At 38.8% G+C, this 14,613-nt stretch overlaps 1 protein-coding gene across 1 annotated transcript in view; it reads left to right on the forward strand.

Annotated features, from left to right (window-relative positions):
- Positions 1-14,613, forward strand: part of KIF14 (kinesin family member 14) — a 70,008-nt gene that overhangs the window by 19,229 nt on the left and 36,166 nt on the right. The window contains exons 6-14 of the mRNA XM_014520762.2: positions 4,026-4,078; positions 4,387-4,417; positions 5,528-5,635; positions 6,675-6,791; positions 8,912-9,030; positions 11,699-11,871; positions 12,736-12,883; positions 13,014-13,077; positions 13,337-13,521. Of these exons, the coding sequence (XP_014376248.1) occupies positions 4,026-4,078; positions 4,387-4,417; positions 5,528-5,635; positions 6,675-6,791; positions 8,912-9,030; positions 11,699-11,871; positions 12,736-12,883; positions 13,014-13,077; positions 13,337-13,521 (998 nt within the window). The remainder of the gene's footprint in view (positions 1-4,025; positions 4,079-4,386; positions 4,418-5,527; positions 5,636-6,674; positions 6,792-8,911; positions 9,031-11,698; positions 11,872-12,735; positions 12,884-13,013; positions 13,078-13,336; positions 13,522-14,613) is intronic.

Here is a 14,613-nt window from a genome sequence, read left to right on the forward strand (position 1 = left end):
CACCGTTAGGCTACTGCCGCCTCAGCGATCCAGCTCCCCCTGAAACAAAAGTCTCACCAGGAAAAGAGATCCCGGGGCGCGCCTGACATTTGATAAGGAGGAGCTGTGTCTGGTCGTCAGTTAGTCCGGGCAAAGCTATCTAAGGCAGTCCCATCTGGGGTGCCAAAAACTGTTGAGCCCCAGCTCAAGTCTGGGATCGTGCCCGGTATGCAAAAGCCAATAAAGATACCAGGGGTGAAAGTATAAAGAAGATTTATTGCTAGCAATACAAGGTGCAAGCGGAATAATTTCACGTAACAAGCACACAGATTCTTAATTCTAAGCATCTTTTATACAGGAGTATTGGACCTTCATAAGCATTCTTGTTTGCTAATTGGTTATAAGGGAGTGACGCAAGGAGTTTTTTACTGAGCATGTTTCTATACCTGTGTTTTAGCTATGTATCTCATTTCCATACATGTATGTTTCATTAGCATACTTTCTCCCCACCTAGGGGTGTGATTTTTAATATTTAAATTAGCTCTTTGCCCTAGTCCTCTGATTCTGCTTTTGTTTTCAAGCCTCCTTTATCTAAGACTGTCTCCTCCTTATCATTGCAGATGGGCATTAGTTACATAACAGAGACTTTTGCTTGGGCTTTGTATAGTGGTTTCTAGGTCAAACCTGACACTCTGAAAATGGATCATTAACTTTACTTCCTATCTCAGTTCTATCTCATCTGTAAAAAGGGGAAGATAATATCAATATTTAATATAGGACTTTGATTTGCTGATGACTATTGGTAGACATTGTCACAATTTAGGCAGAAGGTAGAAGAGGTTAGTGGTTCTGGGAGCAGCATAGCCCTCTTAGCAGGTAGCTTGTCTCTGCAATGAATGGCATTAACTCAAATTAGCCTGACTGTCCTCTGAAGTCTGTTATCTCAGATACTTCACAGGCACTTAAAGTGGGATGATGGGTTTGCCCCTCTAGGATCCCAAGATAAAAGGCTTTGTCCTGGGAGAAAACTGACATCCAATGTCTGTTTTTACTCTTAGAGGCTGACTAAGGTGCTACCCTGAACTGCCTTTTGTATGACTTCTTCAGATTAAGGTTTATTTCTTCTCTCTTTCTCTTCATTGTTATAATTTGGGTGTCTCTGTGGTAATTTTCCCTATCAGCATTCTTGTAATCTGGGTGTAGATGGGCAAGTGGTTAGGATAGAGGGTTAGAAAGTGTTTTAGAAGCTGCCGCATAGCTATATAAAACTATGGTATGCTTTCTGCTTAGAGGGATGCTTTATCTGTGAGCTGCCTAAATGTTTAGCCTTGGTGATGCACCCACTGGTACACAGGATTCGTGCATTTCATTGAAATTAGAAATAAAGCATTAAAAGTCATGTCCTAATATTAGGAGGTTTGTTTTTTGCTCTTTGTTTCCCTTTGGAAATGTTTATTCCTGAGTGCATTTACATTGTCCAATTGAAATTTGGCCTAAAGATAAGAATTAAAAGGGAGGCAACCTCATTTTGACTTTTAATCTGGTGGGTCTCCAGCAGACCCTCTACATGTTACTGTGCGGGCCGGGAGCGGTCTGAGGCCCTCGGGGGTTTTTCGCGCGGCGGGCTGTGGCCAGCAGCCCGGACACGCCAGGTTGGGGAAGGCAGGCGGCACGCTAGAATTAGGCATGGAAGCTTAGTGGTTGATTAAAGATTATTTTACTTACACCGAAGATGGTCGCGGTGCAGGCAGGAAAACTTGCTTGAGTTGCGGTTACAGACAAAACAAAACAAAACAAAACTCGAACCTGCAGGGCACGAGAGTACGTCGCAAGGGGTTTTCGGCGACGGGAAGATGCAAAACACGAGAGTACGTCGCAATGGGTTTTCGGCGACAGGAAGATAAACCTGCAGGACTCGAACCCGGACAGAGCTCTGGGTACACTCACACGAAGTTTGCTAGGCTCCGTGGAACTTGTGCGCAGGGAAGGGTACGTCGAGGGATCAGGCGGCGACGGGGAGAGGCGAGAGGCTGATCAGACCCCTATAGCCTTCTTGAGGTATACGCGCTGGGTCCGATAGGCTCCGCAGCACTTAGAGATCTTCACGAGACGTGAAGCCTTCCTCTTTCTCTTTCCTTTTCCTCCTCCTCCAACTTGGGCGGAAACCGCTCAAGCCTCTTATACGGCTAGCATGCCAATCGCTAGCTGCCACGTGGGAATAATTTAGAACTGGCCAATAGTGGGACACAAATTTGCATGTGAATGGCGGGAACTCCTTGCACCGTGCATTTCTCTTTTGCAACCTAGAAATGCACCCTGCAAAGAAAGCTACGAGTGGCGGGAAATAATTCAGCGGTGCCGAAGCGCACACAAACAAAAATCACACCCTTGGGTTGTGACAGTTACATTTATGGCACAATGAATGTGTTAATCGTGGCATTTAAGAAATTTCCATAACAACTTAATGCAACATTTGTGTTGCAGGACTCAACTTTTCTGTTTGTGAGATGCTGCAATTTTGAACTGGACAATTGCTACCTCATCTTGTGTAAATTATCATAGCTCTGTTGAAATAATCGGGGATGTGACAGTTAATCAGATGAAGATCTGGCTGTTTAATTTACTCTTTTTCTGTCTTTTCAGAGAAAGCAAAAACCATATAGGCTTTGTCTGAATTGATATGGACAACTCAAGATAGATATTTCAATGTAAAATCTTACTGGAGGCAACCTACATGTCACTTTCATTTTGTCCCTAGTAGACAGCAGTTGCATAGTACTGACCTAGTATTTATCTTGATTAGTTACACAGAGATAAACATTACAGTGCCTAGTTTTGCTTGTAATTTACATCAAGATAAATATAAAACTGGACCACTTTTTGCCATGGATCTAGGGAGAGAGGACAGCAGTGGAACATTGGGCAAATTGAGAAAGAAAAGCAAAACAAACTTGAAAGAGGAGGAATGCAATATAGAAATCTTGTTGCCTGCAGAAGCAGAGATTTTAATACCACAAATAGAGATACAAGGTAGACAGTGAATAAGTAAAACTGAAGGGGTGGGAAAAATGTTTTAACAGGAGAAAGAGTGGACAAAGGACATGGACAAAGGACAAGTACTCATTTCTACTGCTGAAAAACATCTGGGAAATTTGGCAGTAGCAGAAATCTTTCTGAGAGAGGAACTGTACAGGTGTTCTAGCCTCCAGGGAATATGTCCTGTCTGGGGAAGGCACACAGGATGCTGCTGTCCCTTCTCCTCTATCTCATTCTAGCAAAAGAAACTCTTATGGGGAGATTTTTCCAGGCATCCAGGTGAAAGATCTTTATTGTAGATGGTGCACATTTCCTCTGCAAGAAATGTAACGAATGTTTGTACACTGGTAATTTCAACTGGGAGAGCAATAATTCTCCTGGTAGAAATGTAATGTCTGTATGTGGCCAAAGCCATAAAATGGTAACACTTATGTGGCTGGAAATGGAATACATAGCATATGTTAGTGCACTTTACTTCATCTGTAGTAGTATTTCATTCTGTTTTTTCTAAATGCCTTCTAGCTCTGTTAACCTCAAAAAGGCAAGGTAGGCTGTGGTTATTGACAGAATACATATATGGACTTGGGCTAAATTTCTGCATAACACTAAATGTGCAGTAGTTTTGAAAAATTCTGTCACGGCAGTGTGAAGAGTCTTTATGATAAATTCATAATGGACTTCTATATTATTTTGTGCAACTCTTCTTGTATATTTTGTTGTGTCCTTTAAGCAACAATCTTGCCCAGTTTATGTCTGACTTTGGCATGGTCCATCTTGTTATAGGAAACTCATTTTCTGTTATGTCCCCTGCAACACTGAAGCTTTATCATTTTTGTAATTTGTTACTCTAGAAGACTATTTTTGGAATGACTAAAACTTGTACTATGGCACATATTTTTTGTAATTAATATTTTAAGGGATTCTTACAAAATTTTTATGACCAATTCATATATGTTAACAGATCATTTTTAATTTTTTTTATTTATGTTTTTTACAATTAATCTCAACAGCTTCGTGTGCGAGAACATCCTGTGTTTGGACCATATGTGGAAGACTTGACAGCGTAAGTCTTTCTTAGCTATTATAACTTTAGTAACTGTATCAGGCTAGAATATATGCTTCTTATCCTGAGACTCCAGGCAGACATATTTGTCCACCCTAGTATGACTGGTCAGGATCTTAGCCCATAGAAACCTTCTAGAAAGGTATGCACAGATGCTTGTCTGCTAAGTGATGACAAGAACACAAGCTTTGTCAGAATTGAGCATTTAATATGTACATTTATAGTTCAGTAAAATATTTCACAACCAAACTAATGAATTGTGTAGAATTAAATTAATTGATCTTCACTTTACTTATTTTATTTTATAGGAATGTCGTCAGTTCTTATTCTGATGTCCAGGTAAGACTTCTTTAGTAACTTTAAAAAATCAGTTGGTTAGTAATTTTTATTAAAACTCTCTCTCATTTTTTTTTCTTCCCATGATTTCTTTTTCCTTTTTTTTTTATTGTACTTCTGTCCATTTGTAGAAGAGAAATTTCTAAAGTCGAGTCCATAAAACTATATCCTATCTGATTTGGTAAAAGTAAAACATGCTTTTGACCCTGAGCGTGCGTACAGGCGTGTGTGGACGTTTGGTTCCCTGTGGACAACTAGCAGCGATGCACCTTGTGCTGCAGCTACTTGTTTCTGGGGAACACCTGTGCATGTGCACTTTGGCGAGTGGCAAGTTGCCCCGGGTGGGGTAGGGGTGGCTGGGGCCAGCACCGTGCTGCCCTCAACTGCATTATCTGGGCTCCTGGGGGCCTCCTGAGGGCTGCAGCCATGGTGATTCTGTTGTGCAGAGCCTGGCTACCAGTGGAGTGCAGCTCTGGGCTGCGTGGCTCTGCTTTTCAGCAGTGTGCGCTGCCTGTGCATATGTTGCGCCATTTTTTTTCCTGCGATTTTTTTTTTTTTAACCGCTGGATATCTCAGGATCAAAAAAATCCCAGCATAGTGCACGCTTGGGCAGCATCCCTTTGCAGCGTGGAGAACACTGGACTATGTGGTATGTGGTGCTGCAAGCATGTTTGCAGCGCCCCACACTGCACTCGTCTGGACGCACCCTGACTATACAACTTGGCATGTGCCAGCAGACTATTATAACGCAGAGACTTAAACTTCTAGTTTTAATTTCTCTTTAAATGTTGGGTAGAAGTACTGGTGCATCCATTTTTCTCTGAGATGTACTGTCTCAAAAAGCTTACTCAAGTTTAATTTTCATATGTGAGAACACATTAAAAAAACAAAAAGCATAAAAAATGCCCAAAACATTGATGACTCTTTGTCATCATACTTAATTTACATATCCAAAGCATTTTGTGGATGCTCAACTTTTCCTTTTGGTAGTTTACAGGATTCTAAATTTAGACACCGTATACTTTTGTCATGGACTTGTAGATTTCTTTTTTAACTTCAGATAGCTGTTCTCGGCATCCTTTTATTTTATATCCTGCCTCTTGTCTCCATCAGAGTTGGCTCGAGCTAGGAAATAAACAGAGAGCAACAGCTGCCACTGGGATGAATGACAAGAGCTCTAGATCTCACTCTGTGTTCACCCTTGTGATGACACAAACAAAGGTATTACTTGGCTGGATGATTGTTTCCAGTTAATGTTTGTAATCTACTGGTGGAAAATTCAGTTTGTATGATTAGAAAAGAATGTATTGGGAGAGGCAAGTATTGCTTGCCAAGCAGCCACATATGGTTTATTTGGTAGTCTTGGTGTGTTTTTAAAATGTATGTTTTAAAAATATCTGAGTCCTTGTAAACTTCTCAGGTCAGCAACTCTTTCTATAACGCAAAGCTTTACATATTTACAGAAATATATAAATTAGCTAAAGGAGAAAACACTATAATACACGGTTCTGTATAGTTACATCCCAGTGATGTTCTACTATTTCATGTCTTGGGTTAGACACTGGATAATTCAAGGGCATCTGGAGACTGTTAGGAGGGAGTTGCTGAGACATTAAGGGGTACAGTATTTTCTGGGCTTTGAGCATCCTCCTTAACTATGTGATCTGTATATGTATGGAAGACAAGCATGAGTAGCAAAGGAGACCAGGTAGACACAGTGCTTCACATCTATAAGCCATCAGTGTTATCCTCCCACAAACATTTTCCTGATCTTTTGCATTTGTTGTCACCACCATGTCTTTCCCACCATTGTGGACAAGCTAGGTAAGTATACTTCTCATCAACCATTAGTCTGATCCTGCACTTAGTCATATCAGCAGTAATTCCGCTATATAACATGGGTTCTGAGTTGAGACACAGGTAGCAGTATTTAAGCTGAGGTAGCAAAATATTGAACCCCTCCCACACCCAAATAACCCATAAATGCATAAGTAAGTACTACTATGCAATGTTTTGGTATTGTAAACTCTCCAAGATTTGTTCTCTCTTGATGTCATAGTTTAACAGCTTGGCCTTTTCTTTTTTTTAACCTGTTGCTGTCCCACCAAAATAGTAAAATGGATAGATGTCTTGTTTATTGTTAATGGTGAATAGTGCAGCAGAACTTTACCTCTTCATAGATTTTTTTTTTATTTTGGTGATCAGTCATAGAGAACATTAAATTTTTTCCAGACTAAAAACAGTAATCTCTTTGCTCCAGACAGAATTTGTGGAAGAGGAGCAACATGATCATAGGATTACTAGTTGCATAAATCTAATAGATCTAGCCGGTAGCGAACGCTGCTCAGCAACTCAGAGTGATGGGGAGAGGCTAAAGGTAAATTGCATTTACCATTTTGTAAAAAATGGTCTATCCTAAAGAACGCAGTCTTACGAGGCTATGAAATTAAAATATTTGTTTCTGTGTCAAGTAAATCAGCGAATCTTGCCATAGTGGGTGCTTTTTTTTTTGCAGTGATGATCACTTTTTTATTATTGTTGTTGTTAGAAAAAACAGTTCTCTGCAAGTCTGTTATGTGTGTGTGTGTGGGGGGGTTGATATCTGATTGACATCCTAGTTCTCATCTAAAACTGCTTTATTATTTGATGTTTGTTTTAGATTTTCTCTTATGATGCAAATTTATTGTAATTTAACCTATAATATTCACTTCTCCTGAGCAAAGGAGAGAACATTTACTGAACTATCTAATTCCTTGGAAATAGAAATAAGCAAAAAAGAAAAAAAAAATCTTTGAGAAAGTGTTCTTCCCAACTTGCTCTTAAACCACTGCCCCCACAATGTACAATTAAGTGCCCTACCCCAATCTGGAGCCAAACTTAATGAAGTAATTTACAGCAGGGTGGATTTGAACTTTAAATCAACTTTAAATCATGATTTAAATAACTGGTCAGGATGCCTCGATTTAATCATTGTTTTTTACAAAAAGTGCATTCTTGTTTGCTATAACCATAATTCATATTATTCACAAATCAGAGATAGATGTATGTTTCATTTTTAGTAGGTACACACTATACATTTTAAAACAGTGATTTATTTTATATTTTTTCAGATTAATTTTACAGCTACATCAGAAAACTGAATTATGATTGGTTATTTTATTTACCAAAGATAATTGAAGAAGATATTTGTGAAAGTCACTGGGTGGTGAACTATCTCCAATTCACTAGATTAATCATGGATATTTGGGTGATATTTTTGTCACACCATATTAGGAGGACATCAGATGAGTGCTGCAGCCATATGTTATTAGTTTGGGGCTGTCTTCATTTTCTTCTAGATTTCTTTTTATCTTTGATTTTTTTTCTTCTCTCTTTTATGGCCTGGAAAGCCTGCTGCTATGATAGGTTTTCCCTTCTACCCTACTATTCCCTCACCTGATCTCAAATTAATGTTGAGGCTATATTCAGAAACTTATCCCTCAAGACTTCTGGAATATTCTGCTCAAAATGTTTCTCATTTGTTTCTACTGTCCCTCAATCCTTGCATTTAACGTCAGACTCCTCCTTGCCCAGCTCTACTCCACGCTCAACAATCATCTATTCATTTAACTTCTTGAAACTTTGCATTTTGAGAGAGAGGCAAGGGCTTGACTCTGTGTACACAAAGTTGCAGAGAGACCATAGGGCTGATGGGTAGTTAATCAGGTCTGCTATCTCTCATCTCCCTATACTGCTATTAACAAGGATGTTATCTCTAGAGACACAAATCCACAGTTTGAGAACTGAAACTAAGCAGAAATGCTTAATGGGATCTTCTAGACTGAGTCCCATTGGGTACAGTGGTTTTCTTTAAACTTTACTAATCTATACAGGAGCCTCTGGGAACCCCATAAGATTGGGCTCCTGATATAGTCTATGACCTGTAGTGACCTATTTATAAAACTTTTCTAAAAAGATTACATAAATATATTGTCTTAAATAGTATATAATTAGAAGTTATCATCCCTATTCCATGGTGATATCTTTGAGCTTTAACATATCTTAAGTTAAAACTTTCTTTATATAGGTTTTTTTTTTTAAAGCATCTTAACAAAAAATATGATTAAATTAAAAAGTATATAATTTAAATAAAATCTGAGGGTTTTTTTATATTTTTAAAAAAATTGTTGATTTTTATCCACCCTAGTTTACAGCAAAATGGGTGCATCTAGATGTGTGCTTTATTGCAGTTGACTAATTAGCTCCACAGTAAAGTGTCTTAGTCTACATGTGTACGAATATTAGGACAAAGTAAATTAATTAAATCTGCCATAAGATGGTACTGTCAGGGACTGTACTTGTATCATATAGTCAACTAGATCCAGGCTACTTTATCAGATGATGCTGCCAGTCTAGTACATTCTAGTCTTAGTAATTGGACTGTAAAAATATAAACTGAACCATTTCATTTTCAGAATTATACTGTGAATTTATTTTTATTTTGTGTTTTTTATATAGGAGGGTGTGAGTATTAATAAGTCACTATTAACTCTTGGGAAGGTCATTTCTGCACTCTCTGAGCAGACTCAAAATGGGAAGAGAATTTTCATTCCTTACCGGGAATCTGTCCTTACATGGTACGTATATATCCAGTGGCACTACACCAGGGGTGGGCAAAATGCGGCCTGTGGGCTGGATACAGCCTGCCAGGCCGTTTTATTCAGCCCATGGGGCCCCTAAAAAATTTAGAAAATTAATATTTATCTGCTCCCAGCTGCCTGTCACCCTCAATGGCTTGCCAAAACACAGTAAGCAGCCCTCCGCCTGAAATAATTGCCTGCCCTGTACTACACAGTATGGTAACCAGATATTAAATGGAAACCATGTGTCTTGGACTGTGGATTCAACATCTGAAGTAGCATTGTAATGCCTCACTCTGTCCAATAGGCTTTTCTTACCATTTGCAAAATTGATATAATCATGAATGATTTATTTATTTCTTAAATGGCCTGGGTACTCTGGAGGCTAATGCATGGAACCTTAGTTTTCTGCTCTATAGATGAGGAAATCAGTTTTCTAGTACTTTTTCCTTTTGACAGCACCCTCATCTTTCTGGGTATGGATAGATATAACATTTGAAGCACCTAAAAGGCTGACTGGACAGACTTAAAAAATGGCAAAGTGCTCCAAAACAACCTTGTAGGAAACCCCCCCTACTCTTTAGAAGTGTTTTCAGTTACATATGCATGCTGTATGGGGTACGAGAAGGGAGGGCTTAATCCTCCAGCATCCCATGCTGCTCCAATCTCCTTTCCTGCCTTCCCTAGCCATGGAGTGGGGTAGACTGTCAACAAGAGCTCTCTTGTGTCCTTTACCTCTGCTCTCCTGGAGTGTCCTTCCACTGGAACCAGAAGAATGGATGCTCCACACTTCTCCCACTTGTGGTTGAGGGGCACCCTGGAGGTGGAGTGCACACTGGCAGTCAGCTCTTCATTGAATGTTCTGGTAGGTGGGAAGGGATGAGAAAGGGTCTGCTGCAGCCTGCTGCTCTGCTCTTTAAGACCATGGGGTGCAGAGCATTCTGGTGAGTGCAGCTGAGTGTCCATGAGCACTTTACTGTCTGCAGATGCTCTCTGCTTTCACTCTCCCAGAGTGCCCTTTGCACTGGAACTGGAAGGGACAGCGGGGATGGGCAGGGCACAGTTTGGGGGACAAAGCAGGCCCGTGTCATGCTTCCTGGCTGGAGAACATATTGCTGCATGCAGCTGAGGTGACATTGAAGTGCTTTAGCTTAGAGGTGTGGCAGAGGGCCATGTATTTGTCTACAGCTGAAGTGCTTCAAATGTTACCTCTGTCTCTACCCTTTGTTGTGTATGTCTTTTGTCTGGAAGGAACAACCTCTCATGGATCTTGAGCACTGTAACTGTTCCCCATGGAAAAGCAAGCGACCTTCTACTCTGTCTATATTTTCCTTGCTGCCTTTCTGTTTTTTGCATGAATCATTTTAACTCCATGGTGGTTCTTTCTCCTCCTATTGTAATGTTTTATAGCAGGTTGATAGCCAGATTGTCTCAGTGGCAAAGGAAGGTAGGAGGCAAGAATACAGTCTTTGGGTGAAGGCATGGGTGGGAATCGCTCCTCATTAGCTATCCCCGGTTCCCAGGTTTCCTTCTCTAATGATGAGATACTCATTCATTTCCCATCTGTTAGTTCTATAGGATCACCTGGGAATCAGCTAGTTTTCCTAAGATTAAGGCAAAACCTTAAGAACATGAATTGCTGTCCAACTGAGCAGTCCTTATAGTCTCATCCAAGTAGTATTTCTGCTGTTGCTTTTTCATCTTGGATAACAGGATAATCTGTGTCATTTTTAAATCAGCTGGTATAGGTAAGCAGTACCCTAATAGGATTTTTTTTTAAAGATAGATTAGAACTTTTGATAATGGAATTATTCCATTGCTGGCAGTTTTAACAATAGTTAAACAATAAACCTGGAGGGAGATAAGCATAGAGGGATAGATGCCGCTTGTGCCTGAAGGGAGCAAAGCAAATAACTTTATAGGCAAGCTTTTTATCCTTCCCAGTATTCTTCCAATATCCATTTTGGCAAGATGTATTGTTTTGCACAGCACTCAAAAACCTGGAAATTGTTTAAATGAGGAGATAACAGGGATAGTGTAGTTTGGTATGAGATTTTAATACAAGAACAAATTTTAAAAATCTAATACAATAAAAAATCTTTAATCCATATGATATTCCCTTCCAGGTATTACTTTGGTATTGTCAGTAAGAAAGGAACAAACAAAATAGTTGACATGTTACTTGGCTCAAAATTGACCTGTGATTTATTTATGTAGCTCTTAAAACAAGTGTGTCAAAATTGTTTGAGACCTGTTTTGAACTGCTGGGCTCCTTGTGGGCCAGATCCGGACCCACCTCTGGTGATGGGATGAACGGTGGCTGTGGAGGTGCTGTAGAAATGTGTGTGACAGTAAGAATCTTATGAGTCATAAAGAATTAAACAATATGTCACATTTATTACAGAAAAAAGTAGTTGAGTTTATCTTACACTTTGAGGGAATTAAGATATCTTGAGATATGGGCCATGTATCTCAAGTCTTCTCCTGCTCCTTCTGATGGCTTCTAGTTGATTTGAAAACCATCTTGAACCAAATAGTAAACACAAGGGTTTCTTTGTTTGTTTATATTTGTATGTATATAGTATGTAATCCATTATGAACTGTAGGGGTAAATTTTGCTTTCAGCACTGGGAATAAATGCCATTTCATTTTCTTCTTAATGAAGGTTGTTAAAGGAAAGTTTAGGTGGAAATTCAAAAACTACTATGATTGCCACAATAAGCCCAGCAGCCAGTTATGTAGAGGAAACGCTTAGCACTCTTCGATATGCAAAGCAAGCCTGTTGGATAATCAACATTGCCAAAGTAAATGAAGACGTGAATGCTAAATTAATCCGAGGTAAGGCTGATATCAGTGGGATTATTTTTTATTTGCATGCATTTTTAATCTACTGTCTAAATAGATCCTACTATCAGTGTCTTCTTGTAACAACTGCATATTTGAGAGAGATTCATTTTAATATTGTTTCTATTTAGTTTTTTTTCGGAATAATTAGCATTAAGAAATTCAGGCCTACTAATGCTTAAGCCAGGGGTGGGCAAAAGATGGCTTATGGGCCGGATTCAGCTTGCCAAGGATTTTTATCTGGCCTGTGGTGGGTCCCTTGGCCCAGGCTTGGGGGCAGTCCGGGCCGTGTCATGTGTAGCCAGTCCTACCGCCCTCCCGGCATGTAGTGGGGTTGGAGTGGCACAGCAGCCAGACTCCACTTCTTGGCAGTTCTGGTGCCAGCAGCTCCTTTCAGCTGCTGTTGCCAGTGTTATCACCATTTTGGAGAAATACATGATAGATGAGTGAATACTAGACTTTAACTACAAAAAATAAACTATATATAAAAGACACTTTTTAACTCTACAGTGTTTCAGACTAACCAGTTGCAAACTGTTTTGGTGCCTTGAATTTCAGGTGTACAGTGTAATAAAACACCAATGTATTTCTCTTAAAAATAAATTAATAAACCTCAAAACTGTTCTTGCTCTCTCTTCTCCCCCCACCCCTCCCACCCACACTCCCAATCTTCCCCAAATCAAGGAGTGAATGGGATGTTTTCTATAGACAAAATCCCAAGGAACACTCCATGTTAGGATAAAATCCTTAGAGCTCTGATAAAATGGGATACGGTGTTGTTGTTGTTGTTTTTAATTAAACATTGGTTAATCTAGCATCCAGTATTTTGTGTAATGGATGAATTTTGCTCTTAATTAGAACTGAAAGCAGAAATTGAAAAACTGAGAGCAGCTCAGAAAAATGCTCAGAAGACTGACCCTGAAAAATACAGACGTTATCTGCAGGAAATAACATCTTTAAGGGGAAAACTACACCAGCAAGACAAGGATATGGCAGAGATGCAAAGGTGTGGTAGTGAATGTCTTTGAAATGGCAACTAGCAGAAATAGCAAAGTAGTTCTCCTACTCTAGAAAAAATAAAAATTATATTTAATAAAAATTTTTTTTGTGTTTGTATGTGTTCGTGTTATGCTAAGGGACTGGAAAGAAAAACTTGAACAAGCAGAAAAAAGAAAATTTAAAGAAACAAAAGAATTACAGGTACCCTTTTTATACAAATGATGGTTATATAGGACAAGTTTTATACTAATAAACACCTTAGTGTGAAGAATTGGGTTTGTCCCAAGAATCAATTTCCCTCTTCTACACAACTGTTGCAGGGATTAGTCAATATTAGTTATCCTCTTCAGGTTAGTGTTCTAAAATAACATGTGTAGGGCATGCACACTTTACTCCTTAAATACATATCGTTACACATAAACAAATCTCAAATATTTTTTTTTCTGAATCCATTGCGTAGAAAGCAGGAATTACATTCAAGATGGACAATCATTTGCCAAACCTTGTCAATCTCAATGAGGATCCCCAGCTCTCTGAGTTGCTCTTATACATGATAAAAGAAGGAGAAACTACAGTTGGAAAGTACAAACCAAATTCAGCTCATGATATTCAGCTTTCTGGAGTGCTGATTGCTGATGATCACTGGTATGTGATACTGTCTTTTTCTCTCTCGCTCTTCCTTCCCCCCCCCCCCCCCCCCAAAAAAAGTTAATTACTTCAAGTATGTCTGATCTTTGTCAGGATAGTAATCTTGTTTGTGTCTTTAGGATTAGCCTAGCTAAACTGTCTGCTTAGGAAAGAAAGTTTTGAAAGAAATGTTTTTGTATGGTGCTATGTATTGTAACTTCTCACTTTGAATGGGAAGGTCACACAATTCTGATGCAACTTGACTTTAATCAAGGGATTGAAAGAAGTCATTTAAATATTTTGTTTTTTTAAATATGTGCCTAACTTCAATCTTGTATAGAGTTGCATTGAGTTAAAGACTATCCAAGTGCTTAAAGTGAGGAACTTATTAGGGTAGTTGATCAGTACTTTGTTTAGTTTTATAAAATATTAAAATACTCCCTGCATTTTTTTGGAATGATCACAGAATTTTTCAGTGTCCCAGTCATCTGCATTATGTTGCTGTTCTCAATCTCAGCTAAAAAGGAAGTCAGTTTCCTTTGTGTGAGGTGATAATGTTTTTGAATGACTAATATTACAGAGAGCTGTTTCATAATATAAAATAGGAAATGCAAAATATAAATACATGAATATCTCAAATGAAAATAAATTTTATTATCAGTTTTATACAGGAATGAAAAGTAACACTTTAAAAATAAGCAAAAAATATTAATTGTAATGTCAGGATTAGACCATTTAAATAGTGAAAGATGTAGAAAAGGCAATGAGTGCTAAGTCTTCATGTTTTGTCATTGTTCACTTTTTCTTTGAAGCACAATGCTGATTCTAGCTGACAGAAGAATAGTATTTTGCTTATGGATCACTGCTCCATACCAAACCAAAAACATTTTAATGGATTCATTCCTGTTGAGAAACAATAAAATACAATTAAACACGCAGAAGATATGCAAGTTACTGAATGTTTTGTGATATTTTATATACAGAGGAGTCTGTAAGTTGAGAAATACAGTGCTAGTCCTCACTAAGGATTTTTGTGGGCAAAAATGTTTTGGTGAACATGCATGTTAATTATCCATAAATAGGAATCGAACGCCCACTTTCACCTCCATC

The sequence above is a fragment of the Alligator sinensis genome, unplaced genomic scaffold (assembly GCF_000455745.1).
Source record: "Alligator sinensis unplaced genomic scaffold, ASM45574v1 scaffold34_1, whole genome shotgun sequence".
Classification (NCBI taxonomy): domain Eukaryota; kingdom Metazoa; phylum Chordata; order Crocodylia; family Alligatoridae; genus Alligator; species Alligator sinensis.